Here is a 27,462-nt window from a genome sequence, read left to right as displayed (position 1 = left end):
CTGGATAGAGCAGGAGCTAAACAGGGTTCAGGCTTGGTCTGAAATGTAGCAAAAGTGTTACTTGCTATTTAAGTTTCAAGCCATGATCACTTACCATTGATATTCAACAGCATTACCATTGCTCAACCCCTGCCATCATCAATATCGGGAAGTCAAGGGTCAAATCAATATGATTGTGAGGCCTAATCTTAGGTTTTCAGTGGCTCCTTGAAGACAAAGTAGATCGATGGGAAATCAGAATATTCTTAAACACTAAAGGTTTTGGACTAGGTGAGGAAACATGAATTGATTCCCTGCTTTTCACTTTCCAGATTGGGGGCAAAGGTTTAATTTCCTCCTTTACACACAGCAATATCTTGGTGCAATTGAGATATAGTAAACAAATATTTATAGTAGATGTAAGCAGCCGATTACAAGGATTTATCATCTTAAAGGAGAAACGAGTTTTATTAAATAAAACATTGAGCATGTGCTTTTCGTGTAGTTCCTTGGGCTGTCTCTCTCGCTCACCCGCACGCACGTGCATTCACACCCACATACACCACCACCCCCCACACACACATCCACACACACACGTACACACGCAGATACCCCCCCCACACACACGCAGATACACACATACACACACACATGTCTAAAGTTAAAAGGTACCCAGTACAAAAAGAAAATAAAAGAATGCACAGTTTACAAAACTTTGAGTCCTTCAGCAATAAGAACTTAGCCTGAGACCATGTTTGGTCTTTTCATTTTTTGGGATCATCAGCAGTAAAATTATTTTTTGCAAGGTTTGTGAAGGTTTGTAGCTCAGGTTGAGGTTTAGGGTGTAAGTTTGCTCGCTGAGCTGTAGGTTTGATATCCAGATGTTTCATTACCTGGCCAGGTAACATCATCAGTGGCGACCTCCAAGTGAAGCGAAGCTGTTGTCTCCTGCTTTCTATTTATAGGTTTGTCCTGGATGGGGTTCCTGTGGTTTGTGGTGATATCATTTCCTGTTCGTTTTCTGAGGGGTTGATAGATGGTATCTAGATCTATGTGTTTGTTTATAGCGTTGTGGTTAGAGTGCCAGGCCTCCAGGAATTCTCTGGCATGTCTTTGCTTAGCCTGTCCCAGGATGGATGTGTTGTCCCAGTCGAAATGGTGTTTTTTTTTCATCCGCGTCTAGGGCTACGAGGGAGAGAGGGTCGTGTCTTTATGTGTCTAGCTGGTGTTCGTGTATCCTGGAGGCTAACTTTCTTCCTGTTGATCCTACGTAGTGTTTGTGGCAGTCCTTGCATGGAATTTTGTAGATGACGTTGGTTTTGTCCATGGGCTGTACTGGGTCTTTTAAGTTTGTTAGTTTTTTTTGACAGTGTTGGTGGGTTTGTGTGCTACTAGCATTCCGAGGGGTCTTAGTAGTCTGGCTGTCATTTCTGAAACTTCTTTGATGTATGGTAAGGTGGTTAGGGTTTCTGGCTGTGTTTGGTCTTGAGTAAAATTATTACTATTAATTTTCAACTTCTTGCTTTCTTGTTGTTTCTTTCCAATCATGTTGTTAATGGTACTTCTTCTTAAGAGAAATGGCATGTCTTCATTTGTCTGTCTCAGTTCTGCTGTCAAAAATTCACCTCCTCTGCTCGTATGTTAGAGCCCCTGAACATTGCAGGTTTTTTTTCTTATTCTGTCTGAAGATGGTGTTTCATCTCCAACTTGTGATGATTCTCTTGATGTACAAAGAAGAAGACTTCAAAGTTCCCAAATTGGGCTTTCTTGCTAATTTCATGTTGCTTGGGAAAGTATTTACTTCAGACATTAAACTTAGATATTACAACTTAAACCTATGCCCTCCAGTTCTGGACTCCCCGGCCCTAGGGAAAAGACTTTAGCTATTTACCCAATCCATGCCCCTCATAATTTTTTAAACCTCTATAAAGTCACCCCTCAACCTCCAACGTTCCAGGGAAAACAGCCCCAGCCTGTTCAGCCTCTCACTATAGCTCAATCATCCAACTCTGGCAACATCCTTGTAAATCTTTTCTGAACCCTTTCATGTTTCACAACATCTTTCCGATAGGAAGGAGACCAGAATTGCATGCAATATTCCAATAGTGGCCTCACCAATGTCTTGTATAGCCGCAACATGACCTCCCAACTACTGTACTCAATACTCTGACCAATAAAGGAAAGCATACCAAATGCCTTCTTCTATATCCTGTCTATCTGCGACTCCAATTTCAAGGAGCTATGAACCTGCACTCCAGGGTCTCTTTGTTCAGCAACACTCCCTAGGACTTTACCATTAAGTGTACAAGTCCTACTAAGATTTGCTTTCCCAAAATGCAGCACCTCGCATTTATCTGAATTAAACTCCATCTGCCACTTCTCAGCCCACTGGCCCATCTGGTCAAGGTCCTGTTGTAATCTGAGGTAACCTTCTTCGCTGTACACTACACCTCCAATTTTGGTGTCATCTGCAAACTTACTGACTGTACCTCTTATGCTCGCATCCAAATCATTTATGTAAATGACAAAACGTAGAGGGCCCAGCACCGAACCTTGTGGACTCCACTGGCCACAGGTCTCCAGTCTGAAAAACAACCCTCCACCACCACCCTCTGTCTTCTATCTTTGAGCCAGTTCTATACCCAAATGGCTAGATGTCCCTGTATTCCATGAAATCTAACCTTGCTCATCAGTCTCTCATGGGGAACCTTGTTGAACGCCTTACTGAAGTCCATATGGATCACATCTACTGCTCTTCTCTCATCAATCTTCTTTGTTACTTCCTCAAAAAACTCAATCAAGTTAGTACAACATGATTTCCCACACACAAAGCCATGTTGACTATCCCTAATCAGTCCTTGCCTTTCCAAGTACAAGTACATCCTGTTCTTCAGGATTCCCTCCAACAACTTGCCATCACCAATGTCAGGCTCACTAGTCTATAGTTCCCTGGCTTGTCTTTAGCATCCTTCTTTAACAGTTTTGCAATGAATAGATTTTCTTCAGGAATAGATCACCAATTTCCTTTCAATCTTGCTAACGCTTGTGTGTGACTTCTTGGAAAGAGAGAGGGAGGAGGCAGTTTGCCATCCTCATCACTATTTAAATTCTTGAGCCCCAAATTCTTCTCTCCCAGTGCTCTTCCCCTGAAGCTATAGCTTCCTCTATTCTCCCATCTAATAAACCATCTGAAATAGGAAGAGGAGCAGACCATTTAACAGGGGCATTGCTGGATGGCTAGCATTTATTGCCCATCCCAAACTGCTCTCGAAAACGTGGTGATAAACCAGGATAAAGTACATTAGCAGAGATTCAACAGTGCATTTTATTGCCATTCATCTGCAATCTACTGAGGGTGCCATGTAAATCTGAAGTGTCCATGGGTATGTCCTCAATGACCTGCACTGACATTCGAGACCCCCAGTTGAAATGTGTGGCGCAAGAAAAGTACAGCAGGTCAGGTAGCATCCAAGGAGCAGAAGAGTTGATGTTTCGGGCATATGCCCTTCCTCATTCCTAATGAAGGGCTTACACCCGAAATATCGACTCTCCTACTCCTCGGATGCTGCCTGACCTGCCGTGCTTTCCCAGCGTTACACCCTCGACTCTGACTCGCCAGTATCTGCAGTCCTCACTTTCTTTCATTCAAGATCCTCAATTGACTCATCACATTCAGTGAGCCAAACCACTTCTTGTTTATACATATAACAGCTGCATCATTTGTGGTCTTCAATGGGATATTGGTTATATTGACAACATGCGTTACTTTGGGGAAATTAGTTCCCTTATTGAATGTGACAAACCTTTTCCCTTTTCTAGGTTATGGATAAGCTGATGAATTCAGAAGTCCCTTTATACATACGCTCCTGCTCGAGAACCCAGGTGTTCATTCGAGTGCAGACACAACTGAGTCCCAGGGAAAACATTGTTTGATTAATAGATCTAGTCCACTGATCTCTTCTGTCAATTGCACAATGTTTCTTTATGCAAGTTGAAGAGGTTTTGAGTGCTTATATTTTCCGCTATTGGCATTTCAACAGATCTGAATGATTGACACTGATTCGTGAAAAGTACTGACTGAAGTTATTTTGAGAATTTTTTGTGCATATCCTTTTGTCACAATCATGTTAATCACTTCTACAGACTATGGTTGAATGAGCTAAAAGTGCTGTATGTTGACTTGGGGTGCATGGAAGACCATGGTGCAATGTCAGTCAAGATTAGAGTTGTGCTGGAAAAGCACAGCAGGTCAGGCAGCATCCAAGGAGCTGATGAAGGGCTCCTTCCTGAAACATCAATTTTCCTGCTCCTTGGATGCTGTCTGACCTGCTGTGCTTTTCCAGCACTGCTCCAATCTTGATTCTAATGTCCAGCATCTGCAATCCTCACTTTCGCCCCAATGGTGCAGTGTGAGGCAATTAAAAAGATTTGGTGGGTTAGGTCTCCCTTGGAATAGTCGCCTCCAAACCTGAAAGCCCCTGTGGTTGCCTCATTCTCAGCTGGCTTTGGAGATCACACCTTCACAGCCATTTTCTCCCAAGTCAGGTGTACAAATCCGGGAACACTGCAAAATCCCACTGCCCAGCTCAAGAATGCAGGTCCAGGCCGAGGTACTTAAATCCTCTGGACCATTATCCTCTCCAAACTCTGATAATATATTTAATCAGTACTTTCTCGTCATTTTTTTGTTCTTTTAAATACCTAGAAATATTTAGCAACGAGACCTGTTTTAAGCCAAATCTCCATTACAGCCACAATATGATACTCATGTAGGGCATCTGTGCCTGTACTTGGAACTTGACAAGATAAAAGATCCTGTCCACAGCTCTGATATCACTCACCTACAGATATGTAGTGTATTAAGCTGTTGAAAAACTGCTGAAGTTAATTTCCTTATTATACAGCATCAGATATCAGTAATAAATGCACAGTTGACCTAAAGTGCTTTGATGCAGATCAATATAAATTGCAGTAACTTCATAGACATGTCACTTGGGACTAAATGGTGCTCTGGTTGGATTTCAAAAATGAAATCTGTCAAGATGTTTTTCCTGTCCCTCGTGAGCTTGGTTTGTGTCTATGATGTAAGATGTTCTGATGTGAAACTGGTGAATAATGGTTATGAAAATGTCGTCATTGCTATTAACCCTGGAATACCAGAGGATCCAATGCTCATTACAAAAATTCAGGTAGGACCAGTAGCTGAATCCTGATTGCAATCACTGACTGTGTTTAGTAGTTTTATTTATCATTGATACTGGAGGTCAAGCAATTGAAAGGGAATTCTTTAACAATCTGGCATTTGATGAGCATTCTTTTGTGACCATCCATGGGCTTGTGTTACAGAAATGTCCAACATTCAGCTGTCTCAATCCTGTCATCAAACCCAGTTACTCTCTGGCTGGATCTGTGGTTTAGTTTGATCTACCCACCTTGTAGCCAGTAATCTCCTCACTAAACAATAATCTATCAGTCTCTATCTTAACAGTTTCAATTGACCCTCGCCATCAATAGCTTTTTGAAGAGGGAGAATTCCTCTGTGTAAAGAAGTGTTTCATGCATCAACCATGAATATCTTAGCTCCAATCTTCTGGAAGGTTCTGACCTCTGGTTCTGGATTCTCCCACCAGAGAAGGTGATTTATCTGGATTAGCCCGGTCAAAACCATTAATTGTGTGTATCTTGGGAAAACCATAGTCTCCTGATGGTTTATCAAGTAACACAGGTGGGCCTTCAGTGCAGCCCCTTTGGATTACACACTCTTCCCCCGGGAGGGAGAAAGCTTTTAAACTCACAGTGTAGTCACGTTTTGGCAAAATGTTTCTTAAATGTGCACAAAGAACAACACTGCAAGGTCAATTCCCATATTGGCTCAGGTTACTATAAAGGTCCAACTTTCTCAATCTCTCCCCTCATCTATGGCATGGTGATCCTCAGGTTAAACTCACCAGCAGTCATCTCTCTCTAATGTGAGAGTCGTGGGCTAAGTCGACTTTTCCTTTTAGTTTAACTCCTGGCATGTAATCATCTAAACCCCCAATCAGTCAGAAGAGCACTGCTGTGTTGCCATTGTTTGGTCAGACATGATCATCCCATAGATTGAGAGAGCAGCTCACCATGAGCCAAGTAGAAAGAATCTCTCATTTCCCAGTGACAACCCTGTCCCTGTAACTAGCCACAATTAGATATGCTGCCTTGTTAATTAATTTGCTTTTACCAGCGATAGTAATGTATTAATAAACAGGATCTCTTCAAGTAATGAAGGAAACATTCAAGTCAGTAAGGTGTTAAATGAAGATATTGGTGAAGCAGGTTTGAGGGTGTGCACTACCTCACAAGGCAGTGCTAGCTTACTAGGAAGATGTCCATCAACGATTCATCAATTGGATTGTGGGGGAAGGTAGTGTGTTCAAGAGAGAGAATGGTGCTTTTCTTCCTCACTGGAATGATCAAAATCAGCTCAATGTGCTTCATTTGTATGAATCTCACCATTGGCATCGTGTTATAGAGTTGTACCAAATGGAACAGCCCTTTGATCCAACTCATCCATGCCGACCAGATATCCTAAATTAACCTAGTCCCATTTACCAGCATTTGGGTCATATCCCTCTCAACCATTCACATTCATATACCTATGCAGATGTTTTTAAAGTTGTGATTGTACTGGCCTCCACCACCCCCTCTGGCAGCTCATTCCATACACGCACCACACCCTGCATAGAAAGTTGCCCCTTAAATCCCTTTTAAATCTTTCCTCTACCACCTTAAACCTATGCCCTCTAGTCTTGGTCTCCCCCACCCTAGGGAAAAGACCTTGACTATTTACCCTATCTATTCCCCTCATGGTTTTGTAAACCTCTATAAGGTTATCCCTCAGCCTCAGATCGTCCAGGGAAATTAATCCCAGCCTCTCCCTATTGCTCAAACCCTCTAATTCCGGCAACATTCTTGTAGATCTTTTCTGAACCCTTTCAATTTTTGCAACAGCTTTCCTATCGCAAGGAGACCAGAATTGTATGCAGTATTCCAACAGGTTTATTTAAAATCACAAGCTTTTGAAGCAGGTGAAAAGAATTCAACCAATGAAGGAGCAGCGTTCCGAAAGTTTGTACTTCCAAATAAACGAATTGGACGCTCACCTGGAGTTGTGTGATTGTTAACTTTCTCCACCCCAGTCCAACACTGGCTCCTCCACATTTTAAATAAATCTGTTGGACTATAAACTGAGATTATCTCTTAACATTCCATAATGTGGCCAAATTTTCTTTTACAATTCCTTGTTGAGAGCAATGAGGCATTTTGCCATGTCAGATTGTACAGAAAAGTTGCAGTATAAGTTTATAAATACTGACTATTCTTCCCCTACCCAAAGTCAATGTTAAAGTCCATGAAATATATATTGATAGTATTTTATATGTTTAAGACGTTGTTGGCAATTTTACGTGATTTTGAGTGATGTTGCCAAATTTGAGTACAATGATCACAAACTTTTGCAACTCCCATGTTTCTTGTGGGAAATGGTGAGATCAGCTTCAAACTTCTTGTACAAAGCCACCAAACATCGAGCCTATTTCCGAGATGTGAAAATCCTATTGCCCATCACCTGGAGTTCACAGCCCCACTATCAGAGACCAAGCACCCAGTCTTATGAAAAGGTAAAAGCTGAAATAATGGTATTGTTACATTACTTTTTTCCTATTTCATGGGGCAATCTATCATCCACGCTAATCTACTCTTAAATATATTTTAATACTTGACTTTGTGAAAAATTGGCAATTGCATCTCTAATGATCTATCCTTTATTTTATTTAACCAAATGTTCGAAGACATTGTTTAGAAAATACTTTCTGCTTTATCTTTGATATTGCTGACTGGCCCAATGCACATTGGATTATAGAACATAGAATATAGAGCATTACAACTCAGTACAGGCCCTTTGGCCCTTGATGTTGCGTTGACCTGTGAAATTAATCTGATGCCCATCTAACCTACACCGTTCTAATATGATTCACAGGTATGTCCAATGTTTAGAAGGACTATTTAATAAAAATGTATTTTGTTTCCTTAGAATTTCAAACAAATATAGACTGTCCAGCTTTCTCTGACTATAATTTTTTTTCGCTTTGCTGTCTCTGGACCATGCTTTTGCAGTTTATATTTAACAGTAGTTTGTGGATGATCTTATTCCCTGATGTTATTTCCTTTATTTATCTTTTTCTAGGCTAATATGATCATTGCTAACCCACATACTCAGTATGGAGATGACCCATACACTCTGCAGTATGGCCAATGTGGTGACAAGGGCCGGTACATTCACTTTACCCAAAACTTCATGCTAGATGACGCCCTGATCCAAGTTTATGGTGAAAGAGGTAACAACTTTACAGGATATCCCTTCCATCTGTGTAGTTGACTATAATCCCTTCCTCTTTCACTGGAAACACACTTGCATTTGTCCTTAGCTTGGTGAAATTGATCAAAGCCTTACTTTGTGGAATCATACTTGGAGTCACAGAGATGTGCAGATATTCTAAATTAATCTAGTCCCATTTGCCAGCATTTGGCTCATATCTCTCTAAACCCTTCCTATTCATACACATGTCCAGATGCAAATTTCAATGCTATAATTGTACCAGCCTCCACTTCCTCTGGCAGCTCGTTCCATACATGCGCCAACCTCTGCATGTAAAAAGTTGCCCCTTAGGTTACATTTTCTCTCTCACCTTAAACCCTATGCCCTCTAGTTTTGGACTCCCCCACCCCAGGGAAAATATCCTGACTATTTACCCTAACCTGCCCCTCATGATTGGAGGTGCCAGTGTTGGAGTGGGGTGTACAAAGTTAAAAATCACACACCACATTATATGCTCCTTGATCAGTGCTCCAAAAGCTAGTGCTTCCAAATAAACCTGTTGCACTGTAACCTGGTGTTGGGTGATTTTTAACTTTGTAAATGTGCCTAGTGATTTTTTAAACTTTATAAAGTCACCCCCCAACCTTCAATGCTCCGGGGAAAACAGCCCCAGCCTACTCAGCCTCTCCCGATAGCTCAAACCCTCCAACGCTGGCAACATTGTTGAAAATCTTTGCTGAATCTTTTTAAATTTCACAGCACCTTTCATAAAGCAGGGAGGCAAGAATTGAACACAGTATTCCAAACATACCATTTAGCTTTGAGTGAAATAAGTGTTGTTGTCATGAATGTTTCTATTTTTACAGGTCTTGTATTAGTCCATGAATGGGCTCACCTTCGGTGGGGAGTGTTTGATGAATACAATGACCTGGTACCCTTTTATGCTGTTGGCGATACATATGAGGCAACCAGGTTGGCTATTCTTCAATTCTGATGGCAGAACTGTTTTGCAGTTGAAAAGTCTTACTGTTGTGCAGTCTACAATGGAGAACATTGTTACAAAAGATAACATTAACACATTAGTGGACAGAATTTTCAAATTCCTACAGGACACATAGAGGATATTTAGCCCATCAAACCTGCATCTGACCCTCTGAAGAGCACCCCACCAGCCCCCACCTCATCCCCTTAGCTCTGGCATTCCCCATGGCTAATCCACCTAACCGACATCCCTGGACACGATGCGCCAATTTAGCATTGCCAATCCACCTAATCTGCACATCTTTGGTCTGAGGGAGAAAGCCATGCCACCCGGAGGAAACCCACACAGACACGGGGAGAACATGTAGACTTCATACAGACAGTCACCGAAGGCTGGAATTGAATCTGGGTCCCTGGGGTGCTGTGAGGAAACAGTGTGAATCACGCAGCCACCTCCAAATGTTCTTCCCCTTTGATTCATGTGGGCAAGGGCGAAAAGGTTGGGGAAATACATTTTGCATTTTCTCTTTAGGGTTTAAGTGGTGAGTTCTGAACCCCCCTAATGATGTACAACTGGCCTATTTCCATGATTTTGCCCCTCAGTGTTAGCTAAGCTGACCTAATTTTGATGCAAAATAAACATTGAATGAACTGTAGATGCTGTAAATCAGAAACAAAAACAGACGTTGCTGGAAAAACTCAGCAGGTCTGGCATCTTCTGTGAAGAGAATTCAACGTTAACCTTTTGTGTCCGGTGACCCTTCCTCAGAACTGATGGGAGTTAGGAAAATGGTGGTTTATTTGCAGAAAATAGGGCGGAGGGAGGAGGTAAGGAATAAATAATATGTGGGGATACAGCCCAAAGAGAGAGAAGAGCAGTTGGATAGACAAAGGAGTGGATAACAATCTGGCTGGGAGGGTGAATAGCTGTTAATGGGGACAGTTAGTGACTATGGAGCTGCTTACACTCTGTCTCCTTCCACTTCTTCATCCTCACAAGGTGACATTGACAAATCACCACTCTCACCACAACATTCAGACTGATATTCTCAACTTTTAACTTCTTTATATTCCTAATTTATTTTTCTGACCTATAATGCTGGGCTATTTATATCTTTACTTTCCTATTTGTTTTGTTTGCAATGTATTTGATCTTAAGTATCTGTACTTAGGTACTGTTATGCCTGAGATGGTGCTGTAATGCAGCAATGGTAAATATTTCACTGTAATCATTTGTGTACATGGCAATAAAACTAATTCAATCCAATTCAATTTCTTCTTAGTCACCCTGTCTGTCTGTGAAGCAGCTTTCAAAGAACAATGTATCTGAACACCTAGGTCTCTGTTCAACAACGCTACACAGGACTCTCCCATTAATTGTATAAGTGTTACCATTGCTTTTTTATGAAAATGCAATACTTCACCTTTCTCCAAATTAAACTCCATCTGCCACTCCTCAACCCATTGAACTCTTTGAAATAGAATCATAGAGTCATAGAGATGTACAGCATGGAAACAGGCCTTTCGGCCCAACTTGTCCATGCTGACCAGGTATCCCAATCTAGTCCCAGTGCCTGCACCCGGCCCATATCCCTCCAAACCCTTCCTATTCATATACCATCCAGATCACATTTAAATGTTGTAATTGTACCAGCCTTCACCACTTCCTCTGGCAGCTCATTCCATACACGCACCACTATCTGCGTGAAAAGGTTGCCCCTTAGTTTCCTTTTATACCTTGCCCCTCTCACCCTAAATCTATGCTCCCTAGTTCTGGTCTCCCCCGCTCCAGAGAAAAGACCTTGATTATTTACCCTATTCTTGCCTCTCACAATTTTATTACCTCTATAAACTCATCCCTCAGCTTCCAGTGCTCCAGGGTGAAGAGCCCCAGCCTACTCAGTCCCTCCCTATAGCTCAAACCTCCAACCCAGGCAACTCTTGTAAATCTTGTAAATCTTTTCTGAACCCTTTCAAGTTTCGCAGCATCCTTCCTATATCAGGGAGACCAGAATTGCATGCAATATTCCAAAAGTGGCCAGACCAACGTCTTGTACAGTTGCAACATGACCTCCCAACTTTAATCTTAGATAATCCTCTTCACTGTCCTCCACACCACCAATTTTGGAGTCATCTATTAAAATGCCTCCTAAATTCTCAGCCAAATTGATTATAAAAATGAGAAACAGCAGTGGACCCAGCACTGATGCTGGAGGAACACTGCTTGTCACAGGCCTCCAGTCTGAAAAAGCAACCCTCCACCACCACCCTCTCTCTCCTCCCATTGAGCCAATTTTGTATCCAATTGGCAGGCTCTCCCTGAATCCCACATGATCAACTTTTTACTAACCAGTCCACGATACGGAACATTTTCAAAGGTTTACTGAACACCAATAGACAATGTTCAGCACTCTTCCCTCATCTATTTTTTTGGTCACATCCTCAGAAACCTGAATCAAGTTTGTGAGACGTGTCTTTCCTTACACAAAGCCACACTGAATGTCCCTAAACAGTCCTTGACTCTCCAAATGCATGCAAATCGTATCTCTCAGAATCCCCTCCAATAACTTGCCCATCATCGATGTTAGACTCACCATTCTATCGTGGTGAAAATATAGTGCTGGAAAAGCGCAGCAGGTAAGGCAGCATCCAAGGAGCAGGAGAATCGACGTTTCGGGCATGAGCCCTTCTTCAGGAATGAGGAGAGTGTGCCAAGCAGGCTAAGATAAAAGGTAGGGAGGAGGGATTGGGGGAGGGGTGTAGGAAATGCAATAGGTGGAAGGAGGTTAAGGTGAGGGTGATTAGCCGGAGAGGGGGTGGGGGCGGAGAGGTCAGGAAAAAGATTGCAGGTTAGGAAGGTGGTGCTGAGTTTGAGGATTGGGACAGAGACAAGTTGGGGGGGGGGTGTGGAAATGAGGAAACTGGAGAAATCTGAGTTCATCCCTTGTGGGCTGGAGATCAGAGCTGAAGAAGCTCTCTTCCTTTTAACCTACTGCGAATCCTCTTGCAAGGATGCCTTCCTTGAAGAAGCTCTCTTCCATCTGCACTTCTCACTTTCTCCTCACCATTCTATAGTGCCCAGGCTTCTCCTTACAGTCTTTCTTAAATAAAGGCACAACATTTAGCCACCCTCCAGTCCCCCATCACCTCACCCATGGCTATAGATGAGACAAATATCTCTGCTCGGTGCCCCGCAGTTTTTCCCTGAGCTTCCCACAATGTATTGAGACATCCTTGATCAGGTCTTGGAGATTTATCCATCTTTATGCTCTTCTTCTGTAATATGGACTGTTTTAAAGATTTCGATATATATTTCCCCTAATTCCCTGGCTTGCATTTTTTTTCCACAGTAGACACTGACATGAAATATGCATTTAAGTATTTCTCCTATTTCCTGTGGTTCCATATATAGATGACCTTGCTGACCTTTAAGGAATCTTATTCTCTTGCTAGTTGCTGTTTTGCTCTTCATGTACTTGTAGAGTCTCTGGATTATCCTTCACTTTACCTGCCAAGTCCATCTCTTACCTCTTTTTTGCCCTCCTGATTTACCTGTTAAGAATGCCTTATACATACCCTTATACTCTTCAAGAGATTCACTTCATCCCAGTTGTCGATAACTAATATATGCTTCCTTCTTATTCTTGACCAGAGATTCAATATCTTTATTCATCCAGGGCGTATCCTTTTCCATAACTATTTTAAAACTATCAGAATTATGATTACTGGTCCCAAAGTGCTCCCCCACTAACACGTCACTCACTTGCCCTGCCTTATTTCCCAAAAGAAGGCCACATTTTGCTCCTTCTCTAATAGGCATATCTGCATATTGATGAAGGAAACATCCTTGAACACGTTCACCAAACCCCTCCCCATCCAAGCCTTTAACACTATGGCAGTCCCATCTATGTTTGAAAAGGTAAAACCCCCTGCTGTCCCAACCCTACAATTCTTGCACATAGCTGGGATCTCTCTACACAATTGCTCTTCAGTTTCCTGATGACTACTGGGGTGGCTTTAGCACAGTCCCATCAAGGTGATTATCCTCTTTTTATCTCTAAGTTTTATGCATATAGCTTCATTGGACGATCCCCTCTAAGTTTTGTCATGATGTTTTCTCTCATGAAAAATGCCAGTCCTCTTCCTCTCTTGCCTCCATTTCTACTGTTCCCAAAGCATCTGAACCCCAGAACATTGAGGTGCCAGTCCTGTCCATCCCTGACCCAAGTTTCTGGATGAGCAGTGATATCCCAGTCCCATGTTCCCATGCATGCCCTGAGTTCATACACCTTTCTGTCAGATCCTTTGCATTGAAAGAAATGCAGTTTAATTCTTCAGAGTTTCCTCATTCTCTGATTCGTTCTTGCTTGCCTTGTCTAATTAACTTGCTCTCTTTCACTTCTGAACCATCCTCATTTCATTATTATTTAGTATCTCCACAACTGCCCCATACTAATTTAAATTCTCATTGGTCCCCTTCCAGTTCAGGTGAAACCTGTCTCTTTTGAACAGGTCTCTTCTGGCTCAGAAGTGATCTCAATGATCAAAAGAATCTGCATCCCTGCCCAATCATCTCCACAACCACTGATTTATCTGCCCTATCTTCTTATCCTACTGTACTAGCACGTGGCACTGTGAGTAATCCAGAGATTACTACCTTTAAAGTTCTTCTTTTTAACCTCTTACATAACTTCCTGTACTCACTCTGCAAATGTTTCTCTCACTATGTTGTTCTTACCAACATGTACTACAACCTCTGGCCTCTCACTCTCTCTTCTCTCCCAATACCTCCTTTGAGATGTCCGTGACCTTGGCACCAGGGAAGCAATGTCAATACTGGCTCACAGCTGCAGAATTGCCTGTCTGTGCCCCTGACTGGAGAGTCCCCTCTGACAATTACTCGTTTGAACCTGGAAGTGTCTGGAAGTTCTAAACGTAAATTGTCAGTAATCTCACAAACCACATATCACTGCTGATGTATGAGTATCAGAGGAATGTGGAGGTTCTGATTTGGTCTTTTAATGAGTAAAGTCACCACTGTTCCCCTGTCTCATTAGAGTGAGAGACACCCCTGGTGGGTGAGTTTAACATGAAGGTCACCACTGCTCAGGCCAAAGGTGAGGTTCAGAAGGCAGGACCTATCATGATGACCTCAGCTACCATGGGAATAGAACCCATGCAACTGAGCTAACCAAGCCCTACTCTGTCTCCACCTTGGTGAATAACTTGTGGGCAAAGGGATGCCAATTGCTTCCCTCACCAGCTGCAGATATGATGAAGGATTCTCCAACTCAACCTCTCCCCACCCCACCTTGAGGTGTGGTGACTCTCAGGATAAATCACCATCAATCATCTCTCTGTTGAGAGAGACAATGTATAAACTAGTAATACTATAGCGACTTTATAACAATCAGAATGATTAACTACACATTGTGCTTTATTTCTATTGCAAGGTGTTCAAAGGAAATGAAAGGATTAAAAGTCTCTTGTACTGGGGGTACCTGTGGTGCCTGTGATCGCAGCACAGGGCTCCCAGACGCTGACTGTAACTTCTTTCTAGACCAGAACCAAGTGACATCATCTTCAATAATGTACACAACAGGATTACCAGGGGTAAGTGGGATTATTAAGAGGCAACAGCTACTTCTGCAAATGTTTCATGTACAAAGTCTTGCTGTTTGCAGAGGTTACGTTCCTCGAAAATGTTGCAAATGCTGACGTCACAGCGGGTAACAAGAGTCACCTGGGCAGTTTCCAAATATTGTATTTTATTGTCTACTATGTGTCCTACATTCAGACCTAGTAGACAATAAAATACAATAAAACAATTATATTATTGATGTTTTACAGAAGATATAATGTAGTAAATAGTAAATTCCTCAAATTGGTCCCTTGTTGTAAGGCGTCCTGCATTATAAATGTTACAATTTTGTGTGTATGTATTGTAGGAGCTGATACACATTTAGTACAACTTTCCAGTCTTGGTAATCCTGTTTTCTATCATCATTCTGTCAGTCTGCAGACCAGTTTAAGTATTGTGTTATTTTTTAACGTATCTACTTCACTTCTCTTCTGTTGTTTTGCACCTGAAAACTGCAGGGAAATGGTGAACTGGTGTACAAAATTGTGTACAGTAATCTGACCTGCACTAAGTGCAGTGGTTGTTCAGAATATTTTATGAGAGTCAGTGAATTTGCAAAAGTAAAGATGCGAATGGCAGGACTTCACTGTGTCCAATAATCATGACCCATGTACAGCATGAAACAGATTTCAAGCTTGCTTCACTTGATCCCACATTTTGGGCAGTCCATCTCTCATATTGCCTTTTCTGGAAGGTTTGACATTAAAACATCAAAAAATGGGTTATAATTTAATTAGAAATTTACTCTTTTTAACGGTATGAAACAAAGTTTTTTGGTGGTTAGAACTGGGAGGTTCTGCTCGACTTGTATGAAACACTGGGTAGACTGCAGCTAGATAAAAACAATGACTGCAGATGCTGGAAACCAGATTCTGGATTAGTGGTGCTGGAAGAGCACAGCAGTTCAGGCAGCATCCGAGGAGCAGTAATCGACGTTTCGGGCAAAAGCCCTTCATCAGGAATAAAGGCAGAGAGCCTGAAGCGTGGAGAGATAAGCTAGAGGAGGGTGGGGGTTGGGAGAAAGTAGCATAGAGTACAATAGGTGAGTGGGGGAGGGGATGAAGGTGATAGGTCAGGGAGGAGGGTGGAGTGGATAGGTGGAAAAGAAGATAGGCAGGTAGGACAAGTCCTGGGGACAGTGCTCAGCTGAAAGTTTGGAACTAGGATGAGGTGGGGAAGGGGAAATGAGGAAACTGTTGAAGTCCACGTTGATGCCCTGGGGTTGAAGTGTTCCAAGGTGGAAGATGAGGCGTTCTTCCTCCAGGCATCTGGTGGTGAGGGAGCAATGGTGAAGGAGGCCCAGGACCTCCATGCCCTCGGCAGAGTGTGAGGGGGAGTTGAAATGTTGGGCCACAGGGCGGTGTGGTTGATTGGTGCAGGTGTCCCAGAGATGTTCCCTAAAGCGCACTGCTAGGAGGCACCCAGTCTCCCCAATGTAGAGGAGACTGCATCGGGAGCAACGGATACAATAAATGATATTGGTGGATGTGCAAGTAAAACTTTGATGGATGTGGAAGGCTCCTTTAGGGCCTTGGATGGAGGTGAGGGAGGAGGTGTGGGCACAGGTTTTACAATTCCTGTGGTGGCAGGGGAAGGTGCCAGGATGGGAGGGTGGGTTGTGGGGGGGAGGGGTGGGCGTGGACCTGACCAGGTAGTCACGGAGGGAATGGTCTTTGCGGAAGGCAGAAAGGGGTGGGGAGGGAAATATATCCCTGGTAGTGGGGTCTTTTTGGAGGTGGCGGAAATGTCGGTAGATGATTTGGTTTATGCTAAGGTTACGAGGGTGGAAGGTGAGCACCAGGAGCGTTCTGTCCTTGTTACGGCTGGAGGGGTGGGGTCTGAGGGTGGAGGTGCAGGATGTGGACGAGATGCATTGGAGGGCATCTTTAACCACGTGGGAAGGGAAATTGCGGTCTCTAAAGAAAGAGGCCATCTGGTGTGTTTTATGGTGGAACTGGTCCTCCTGGGAGCAGATACGGCAGAGGCGGAGGAATTGGGAATACAGGATGGCTTTTTTGCAAGAGGTAGGGTGGGAAGAGGTGTAATCCAGGTAGCTGTGGGAGTTGGTGGGTTTGTAAAAAATGTCAGTGTCAAGTTGGTTGTCATTAATGGAGCTGGAGAGGTCCAGGAAGGGGAGGGAGGTGTCAGAGATGGTCTAGGTAAATTTAAGGTCAGGGTGGAATATGTTGGTGAAGTTGATGAATTGCTCAACAGTCTCCTCGCGGGAGCACGAGGTGGCGCCAATGCAGTCATCAATGTAGCAGAGGAAGAGGTGGGGAGTGGTGCCAGTGTAATTACAGAAGATCAACTGTTCTACGTAGCCAACAAAGAGACAGGCATAACTGGGGCCCATACACGTGCCTATGGCTACCCCTTTGGTGTGGAGGAAGTGGGAGGATTTGATGGAGAAATTGTTAAGGGTGAGGACCAGTTCGGCCAAACGAATGAGAGTGTCAGTGAAAGGGGAGAAAGTGACGTCTGCAGATGCTGGAGATCAGAGCTGAAAATGTGTTGCTGGAAAAGCGCAGCAGGTCAGGCAGCATCCAAGGGGCAGGAAATTTGACGTTTCAGGCATAAGCCCTTCATCAGGAATCTGTCAGTGAAAGGGTACTGTTGGCAACGTTGGGAGAGGAAAAAAATGGAGGGCTTGGAGGCCCTGGTCATGGCGGATGGAGTGTAGAGGGATTGGATATGCATGGTGAAGATGAGGCGTTGGGGGCCGGGGAAACAGAAGTCTTGGAGGAGGTTGAGGGCGTGGGTGGTGTCTCGAACGTATGTGGGGAGTTCCTGGACTAGGCGGGATAGGACAGATTCGAGGTAGGTAGAGACGGGTTCAGTGGGGCAGGAGCATGCTGAGACAATGGGCCGGCCAGAGTGGTCAGGCTTGTGGATCTTGGGAAGGAGGTAGAACCTGGCAGTGTGGGGTTCCTGGACTATGAGGTTGGAAGCTGTGGGTGGGAGATCTCCTGAGGTGATGAGGTTCTGTATGGTCTGGGAATGATGGTTTGGTGATGGGGGGTGGGGTCATGGTCGAGGGAGCGGTAGGAAGAGGTGTCCTCGAGTTGGCATTTGGCTTCAGCAGTGTAGAGGTCAGTGCGCCAGACTACCACTGCGCCCCCTTTATCTGCTGGCTTGATGGTGAGGTTGGGTTTGGAGCAGAGGGATTGGGGGGCTGCGCGTTGTGAGGGTGAGAGGTTGGAGTGGGGGAGGGGGGTAGACAGGTTGAGGCGGTTAATGTCCCGGCAGAAGTTGGAAATGAAGAGATCGAGGGCAGGTAACAGGCCAGGGCGGGGTGTCCAGGTGGATGCAGTGTGTTGGTGGTTGGCGAAGGGGTCCTCAGAAGATGGGCAGGAATCTTGATTGTGAAAGTAAGCTCGGAGGCGGAGGCGACGGAAGAATTGTTCGACTGCAGCTAGAGTCTTCATAGAATAGAATCCCTACGGTGTGGAAGCAGGCATTTGGCCCATTGATTCTACACCGATCCTCCGAAGAGCATCCTACCCAGACCCAACCCTATCTCTTTACACCAAATTCCCCATGGCTAATCCACCTACCCTGGACACTCCCGGACATTATGGGTAATTTAGCATGGACAATCCACCTTAACCTGCACACCTCTGGACTGTGGGAGGAAACTGGAGCACCTAGAAGAAACCCATGTAGACAGGGGGGAGAATGAGCAGACTCTAATCAGAGAGTCGACCAAGGGTGGAATCAAACCTAGCTTCCCAGTCACTGTGAGGTAGCAGTGCTAACCACAGTACAGTCTGAAATTATGACTGTACAGGAAAGAGCAATTTCTTTATGTTAGCAGATTAAAGAAAAGACAGGGAACATAGATTTAAAGTAAACCCTAGAAGGACAAAGAGAGTTATGGAGCAATTCTTTTCACAGTTAGGGTGGTGTGATGTTTAACTTACTGCCTAAAAAGTGGTAAAGTCAAAATACTCACAGGATTTCAAAAAAAACATGTGGGTGTGCACTTGAGGATCATAACCTGGAGGATCAAAGCCTATGAGGTGAAAGGTAGGATTAGATGGGATTGCTCTTTCTTTTAGCTAGCATGGACATGATCAACTGAATGGTCTCATTCTGTACCACAACAAATGCCTTCATTTCTCAAAGATTCACTGTGTAGAGTTGTGATTATGAATAAAAAGTACATTGTATGTGTTCAAGGTCATAGTGTCCTCACAAATTGTTGTGACTTTTATTTATTTGATTTCTCAATGCAGCATCAATCATTACCTCATCAGGAAGCAAGGCTTTAAAAGGATTGGAGATTACAGAGTCAGGGTGAGGCAATCCAAGCTCATAACTACCTCATACTGAAGGGAGCAAATACTGTCAACTGAGCTAAACTGATAGGCAGAAATTGAAAGTGGGATTTTCCAATAAAGACAAACCTTCCATTTTGACTCAGACAGCATCTATGTCACACAGCTGGTTGTTATTTTTAAAACTCTGACACTTGTTGCACCTGACCTTGTGCTCCCTTTGCAGGTGGTTGACTTCTGTGACAATAAGACACACAACCGTGAAGCTCCGAACATGCAAAACAAAATGTGCAGTGAAAGGAGCACTTGGGATGTGATCAGCAAATCGGACGATTTCAAGAACAACCATCCAACTAATATCGCTTCACTTGAGCCAAAGTTTACCTTCCTGCATGCCAAAGACCGAGTGTTATGTTTAGTTCTTGATACTTCGGGAAGCATGAGTACGGTATGACAATATAATGTTTGTTCAGGCTGACCTTATTTAAAGGACCATCACTTGGAGTCCCTTGCTGACCATTGCTCATCACATAGGAGACAAGAAGTCTTTACTTTCATGCAAATCCTGCATTTTATATTGTTCTTATAATGGTAGTATCCTGGATTCAAGTCCCACCTGTTCCAGAGATGTATAATGACATCTCTAAAGGGGCGCTTCGGAAGGTCATCATGGGCTTTTTCATTTCCTGAGCCATCTATAACAAACCACAATTTTGAAATAAAAATAAAACAAAAAATGCTGAAATACTCAGAATCTGAACAGAGCACTGTGCTAACTTTTCAGGTGAAGATGACCTATAAACAGAACATTTCTGAAACTTTACCCCATATGCTCAAGCCATCATTTCAATATGTGTAAGACCTTGTTTCTATGCAATGGAGGTGTGACAAATGGTGAAAGGGCTGTTCCACCAGGATTAGTGCTGGGACCATGATAGTTTATCACTTAAACCCATCAATGACCCAGCCTCAGGAATCAAAAACACAATTTCAAAATGTACAGATAATATCTTACTTGGGATATGTGGCTATTACAGAGGAGGACTGAGATGACATTAATTAACGTACAGAATGAACATATAATTGGCAAATGGAATATGTCTTCTTGATCTAAAACAGAAATTGCTGGAAAATCTCAGCAGGTCTGGCAGTGTCTATAGAGAGAAATTGTTTAACTTTTTGGGTTCAGTTTTGGTTTCAGTCTCTGATTTCTCTCGACATGCTGCTCGGACTGCTGAGCTTTTCCACCAATCTGTGTTTTTGGTTCTGATTTCCAGCAACTGCAGTTCTTTTGGCTTTTTTGTTTATTCTCTTGATGTCCATTAGTATCCTCCCCACAGTTCACTATACTTCCAAGTTTTATGTCATTGAAAATTTTCAAATTGTATACGCAAAGTATAAGTCAGTAGTATAGATCAACATACAGTATTCTTAGTAGATAGGATACACACTATATATACCTTTCCCCAGAGCAAGAGGAACTGTTCGCAAGTACTGCCCTTTTTCTGTCATTCAGGAGGAAGTGAGGAGTGCAGATGCTGGAGATCAGAGTTGAGAGTTTGATTCTTCTGCTCCTCGGATGCTGCCTGACCTGCTGTGCTTTTCCAGCACAACAGTGTTTTCTGTCACACAGTCAATGTTGTATCCATGCTAATGTTTACTTAGTTAGCTACAATGTTTAATACTAATAGGGAGAGAGTGCAGTTGAGCACGTGGCTGCAAGGATGGTGTAGGAGGGATGGTTTCAGGTATTTTGCCAATGGACTGCATTTTGGGGAAGGTGGGACCTGTACAAACAGGACGGGTTGCACCTGAACCAGAAAGGCACCAATATCCTGGGAGGTAGGTTTGCTAGCAGTCTTCGGTGGGGGGCGGGGGGGGTTTAAATGAATTTGGCAGGGGGATGGGATCCGGACTTGTAGTCCAGCAAGTAGATTAGCTGTTTTTCAGGATGTCCAAGAATGTAGGGAGGTTGTGGAGAAGGTAGCACTGACAGGGAATACTTGCAGACACTGAGATGGGCTCAAGTGTGTATACTTCAATGCAAGGAGTATCAGAAATAAGGTGGGTGAACTTAAGGCGTGGATCGGTACTTGGGACTACGATGTTGTGGCCATCACGGAAACGTGGATAGAAGAGGGACAGGAATGGTTGTTGGAGGTTCCTGGTTACAGATGTTTCAGTAAGATTAGGGGGGGTGGGAAAAAAGGAGGGGGGTGTGACGTTGCTAATTAGAAATGGTATAACGGCTGCAGAAAGGCAGTTCAAGGGGGATCTGCCTTTGGAGGTAGTATGGGCTGAAGTCAGAAATAGGAAAGGATCAGTCACCTTGTTGGGTGTTTACTATAGGCCCCCCAATAGCAGCAGAGATGTAGAGAAACAGATTGGGAAACAGATTTTGGAAAGTTGCAGAAGCCACAGGGTAGTAGTCATGGGCGATTTCAACTTCCCAAATATTGATTGGAAGCTCTTTAGATTAAGTAGATTGGACGTGGCGGTGTTTGTGTAGTGTGTCCAGGAAGCTTTTCTAACTCAGTATGTAGATTGTCCGACCAGAGGGGAGGCCATATTGGATTTGGTACTCGGTAATGAACCGGGACAAGTGATGGGCTTGTTAGTGGGTGAGCGTTTTGGTGATGGTGACCACAATTCTATGACTTTCACCTTGGTTATGGAGAGAGATAGATGCGTGCAACAGGGTAGATTTTACAATTGGGGGAAGGGTAAATACGATGCTGCAAGACAGGATCTGAGGAGCATAAATTGGGAGCATAGGCTGTCAGGGAAGGATGTCATTGAAATGTGGACCTTTTTCAAGGAACAGATACAACGTGCCCTTGATATGTGTGTACCTTTCAGGCAGGAAAGAGATGGAGGGAACCTTGGTTGACGAGGGAGGTTGAATGTCTTGTAAGGAGGAAGAAGGAGGCTTACATAAGGTTGAGGAAACAAGGTTCAGACAGAGCGTTGGAGGGATACAGGATAGCCAGGAGGGAGCTAAAGAAACAGATTAGGAGAGCTAAGAGAGGGCGTGAAAAATCTTTGGTGGGTAGGATCAAGGATAACCCCAAGGCCTTTTATGCCTATGTGAGAAACATGAGAATGACGAGAACGAGGGTAGGTCCGATCAAGGACAGTAGTGGGAGATTGTGTATTGAGTCGGAATAGATAGGAGAGGTCTTGAATGAGTACTTTTCTTCAGTATTTACAAATGAGAGGGACTATATTATTGAAGAGGAGAGTATGAAATGGACTGGTAAGCTAGAGGAGATACTTGTTAGGAAGGAAGATGTGTTGGGCATTTTGAAAAACTTGAGGATAGACAAGTCCCCCGGGCCTGACGAGATATATCCTAGGATTATGTGGAAAGCAAGAGAGGAAATTGCAGAACCGTTGGCAATGATCTTTTCGTCTTCACTGTCAATGGGGGTGGTGCCAGGGGACTGGAGATTGGCGAATGTTGTGCCCCTGTTCAAAAAAGGGAATAGGGATAACCCCGGGAATTACAGGCCAGTTAGTCTTACTTCGGTGGTAGGTAAAGTAATGGAAAGGGTACTGAGGGATAGGATTTATGAGTATCTGGAAAGACACTGCTTGATTAGGGATAGCTAGTATGGATTTGTGAGGGGTAGGTCTTATTGAATTCTTTGAGGAGGTGACCAAGCATGTGGATGAGGGTAGAGCAGGGGATGTAGTGTACATGGATTTTAGTAAGGCATTTGATAAGGTTCCCCATGGTAGGCTTATGCGGAAAGTCAGGAGGCATGAGATAGTGAGAAGTTAGCCAGTTGGATAGAGAACTGGCTAACCGGTCAAAGTCAGAGAGTCGTGGTAGTTTGTAAATATTTAGCCTGGAGCCCAGTTGCAAGTGGAGTTCCACAGGGATCGGTTCTGGGTCCTCTGCTGCTTGTAATTTTTATTAATGACTTGGAAGAGGAAATTGAAGGATGGGTCAGTAAATTTGCAGACGATACGAAGATTGGTGGGGTTGTGAATAGTGAGGAGGGCTGTTGTCGGCTGCAAAGGGACTTAGATATGATGCAGAGCTGGGCTGAGGAGTGGCATATGGAGTTCAACCCTGTCAAGTGTGAGGTTGTCCATTTTGGAAGAACAAATAAAAATGCGGAATACAGGGTTAATGGTAGGGTTCTTAGTAAGGTGGAGGAGCAGAGGGATCTTGGGGTCTATGTTCATAGATCTTTGAAAGTTGCCACTCAGGTGGATAGAGCTTGTAAGAAGGCCTATGGTGTATTAGCATTCATTAACAGAGGGATTGAATTCAAGAGTCGTGAGGTGATGTTGCAGCTGGATAGGACCTTGGTAAGGCCACATTTGGAGTACTGTGTACAGTTCCGGTCGCCTCATTTTAGAAAGATGTGGAAGCTTTGGAGAGGGTGCAGAGGAGATTTTCTAGGATGTTGCCTGGAATGGAGAATAGGTCGTATGAGGATAGGTTGAGAGTTCTCGGCCTTTTCTCATTGGAATGGCGAAGGACGAGGGGTGACTTGATAGAGGTTTATAAGATGATCAGGGGAATAGATAAAGTAGACAGTCAGAGAAATTTTCCCCGGGTACAACAGAGTGTTACAGGGGACATAAATTTAAGGTGAAGGATGGAAGGTATGGGGGGATGTCAGGGGTAGGTTCTTTACCCAGAGAGTGGTGGGGGCATGGAATGCGCTGCCTGTGGGAGTGGCAGAGTCAGAATCATTGGTGACCTTTAAGTGGCAATTGGATTGATACATGGATAGGTGCTTAAGCTAGGACAAATGTTCGGCACAACATCGTGGGCCGAAGGGCCTGTTCTGTGCTGTATTGTTCTATGTTCTATGTTTTATATTCAAACTTGATTATGAAACACTTTGTTAAACACCTTTTGATTTTTACTATCAAGCATATTTTCCTCATCAGACCTCTGTTGCCTTAACAAAACCTCTGTTAGTTTTGTTGAGCACAATTTGCCTCGAACAAGTCCCAATAAAAATTAATGCCACAGCAGAATACTACAGATTCTAGAACTCTGAAACAAAGGGAATCCTGTGAATAGTCACCAGGCCAGGCAGTGCGAGAAGACAAATAGAGTTTAAGATCTCCACCTGAATGTTAACCTTCTTTTCACAAATGCTGCTTGACTGACCTTGGAATAGACAGCACTTTTATTTTATTTAAGGTAATTTCACAGGCCGAAGGGTCTGTACTGCGCTGTAAAGTTCTAATTTTAAGTATTTTTGATTTTATTTAATAAATCCTGCTGCCATTCCATAATTAATCCACTCTTGTCCAAGTCACAATTGCTGGTATCCTGGTCTATCATTTCCAAAAGCTTTCCCAGCAAGGTGGCTTAATTTAATTTCTTATCCGGAAATCCTGTAGCATTCCTTCAGTGTGTCAGCCGAGAAAACGTACTGAAGTCTGTTTTTGTTACAATTCACAAAACAAGTGATTGAGATTTGTTAAACTTAATTTGAAAGATTTATTCTAATTATACCTTTTGATACAGAGTGTACATGATATGAAATGAACACAGAAAATGCAGGAGAAACTCAGCAGATCTGGCAGTACCTGTAGAGAGAAAAGCGGTGTTAAAACTTTGAATTTGAATGACTCTTCTCAGAAAGATTAACTTTGTTTTTTTCCACACAGATGCTTCCAGTCTGGCTAACTTTCTTTCGCATTTTCTGGTTCTATTTCAAAACCCCAGCATCCACAGTACTTTGGTTTTATTTACTTTTACAAAATATGAGAATGACAAATGGTTTGGGAGACTGAGTTTTGAATTTGAGTTGTGTTCTTTGTGTTTGCAGGGAAATCGAATTCAAAGGCTTCAACAAGCGGCTGGGATATTTTTACTCCAGATCATTGAAGATCAATCACATGTTGGCATAGTTGGTTTTGACAGTTCTGCCACTGTGATTCACGAATTGACAGTAATTGAGAGTGAGGACACATGAAAAAAGCTGAAAAATCTTCTACCCAAAATAGCTAGTGGTGGAACAAACATTTGTGCAGGGATTCGAGCTGGTTTTCAGGTAAGTCAGAGACACTTGATAATTCATCACAGTCCACATCATTATTATATTTTTCCCACATTGACAATGAACAATGGCTTTGCAGGTACTTCGTGGTGATGATGGTGCTACAAATGGTGATGAAATTGTTTTGCTGACTGATGGGGAGGACAGTGGGATAAGCAGTTGTTTCTCGGAGGTGAAACAAAGTGGTGCAGTTATCCACACGATAGCATTAGGACCGAAGGCAGCCAAAGAATAGTTGTCATCAATGACAGGCATGTGACATTTAAAATGTTTTGCTGATCAAGAATTAAACCTCAGTAGAGTCATAGAAATGTACAGCACGGAAACAGACCGTTCAGTCCAATTCATCCATGCCGACCAGATATACCAACCCAATCTAGTCCCACCTGCCAGCACCTGGCCCATACCCCTCCAAATCCTTCCTATTCAGATACCCATCCAGATGCCTCTTTAATGTTGCAATTGTACCACCCTCCACCACTTCCTCTAGCAGCTCATTCCATACACGTACCACTCTCTGCATGAAAAAGTTGCCCCATAGGCCTCTTTTACATCTTTCCCCTCTCACCCTAAACCTATGTCCTCTAGTTCTGGATTCCCCCACTCCAGGGAAAAGACTTTGTCTAATTATCCTGTCTATGCCCCTTATGATTTTATAAACCTCTATAAGGTCACCCCTCAGCCTCCAATGCTCCGGGAAAACAGCCCCAGCCTATTCAACATCTCCCTATAGCTCAAACCCTCCAACCCTGGTAACATCCTTGTAAGACTTTTCCAAACCATTTTGAGTTTTGCAACATCCTTCCTATAGGAAGGAGACCAGAATTGCATGCAATATTCCAAAAGTGGCCTAAACAATGTCCTGTACAGCTACAACAGGACTTCCCAACTCCTGTACTCAATGAAATACAGGGATTAGTTTAACAGGCAATATTAAGTATTTTTGAGTGCCCAGATACTAAGATAAAAGTATATTGCTGTGAGTTCCTTTTAAGATTCAGTGAAAAGCACCTGACCTTACAAACCAGCAATGTCTCTGAAACAAACACAGAAAATGCGGGAGAAACTCAACAAATCTGGTAACATATGTGGAGAGAAAAACAGGGTTAAAGTTTCAAGTCCAGCGTGAATTTTGTTCAGAATGTCCAAAGCTGAGCCTCAATAGAAAGATAGTAAGGAACCCCATTTCTACAGAGCTTTTCATAAATTCAGGATGCAAATTTTGATCTTGGAGATGTATGTAAATAGGGAAATGTAATAATAATGGGCTATTTCAGCTTACACATAGACTGGGTTAACGAGGGAGAGATTGAATGTGCTGGGGCTATTTTCACTGGAGTGTAGAAGCTTGAGAGGCGACCTGATAGAAGTTTATAAAATACTTAGAAATATAGATAGAGTTAATGGTAGTTGTCTTTCCCTATGATGGGGAATTTTAAGACATTTTTAATGTTGTGGTTCTGTTCGCCGAGCTGGGAATTTGTGTTGTAAACGTTTCGTCTCCTGTCTAGGTGACATCCTCAGTGCTTGGGAGCCTCCTGTGAAGTGCTTCTGTGATCTTTCCTCTGGCATTTGTAGTGGTTTGAATCTGCCGCTTCCAGTTGTCAGTTCCAGCTACTTCAGAGATGAACCAATGGGCCAAGGAGTGGCAGATGAAGTTTAATTTAGATAAATGTGAGTTGCTGCATTTTGGAAAGAACTTATACACTTAATGGTAAGGTCCTGAGGAATGTTGCTGAACAAAGAGACCTTGGAGCGCAGGTTCATTGTTCATAGAACATAGAACATAGAAAAATATAGGGCAGTACAGGCCCTTCGGCCCTCGATGTTGCGCTGACCGAAGCCTACCTAACCTACACTAGCCCAATAACCTCCATATGCTTATCCAATGCCCACTTAAATGACCATAAAGAGGGAGAGTCCACCACTGCTACTGGCAGGGCATTCCATGAACTCACAACCCGCTGAGTAAAGAATTTACACCTAACATCTGTCCTATACCTACCACCCCTTAATTTAAAGCTGTGTCCCCTAGTAACAGCTGACTCCATTAGCGGAAAAAGGTTCTCACTGTCAACCCTATCTAAACCTCTAATTATCTTGTACACCTCTATCAAATCTCCCCTAAACCCTCTTTTCTCCAATGAGAACAGCCCCAAGTGCCTCAGCCTTTCCTCATACGATCTTCCTATAATG

At 43.3% G+C, this 27,462-nt stretch overlaps 1 protein-coding gene across 1 annotated transcript; it reads left to right on the top strand.

Moving 5' to 3' along the window:
* Positions 1-1,667: 1,667 nt before the first annotated feature.
* On the top strand, positions 1,668-26,738 carry LOC132818848 (calcium-activated chloride channel regulator 3A-1-like). Its single transcript, XM_060829982.1, is given in 9 exon segments — positions 1,668-1,688; positions 5,022-5,166; positions 7,492-7,634; positions 8,201-8,351; positions 9,199-9,304; positions 14,767-14,926; positions 19,458-19,679; positions 25,036-25,260; positions 25,346-26,738. Coding segments are annotated over 9 exon segments (1,329 nt in total). The 3' UTR covers positions 25,502-26,738.
* Positions 26,739-27,462: the final 724 nt, after the last annotated feature.

Source organism: Hemiscyllium ocellatum, chromosome 9 (assembly GCF_020745735.1).
Source record: "Hemiscyllium ocellatum isolate sHemOce1 chromosome 9, sHemOce1.pat.X.cur, whole genome shotgun sequence".
NCBI lineage: Eukaryota > Metazoa > Chordata > Chondrichthyes > Orectolobiformes > Hemiscylliidae > Hemiscyllium > Hemiscyllium ocellatum.
The sequence above is the reverse complement of the archived record's forward strand: the minus strand, read 5'-3'. Positions and strand labels throughout refer to the sequence as shown.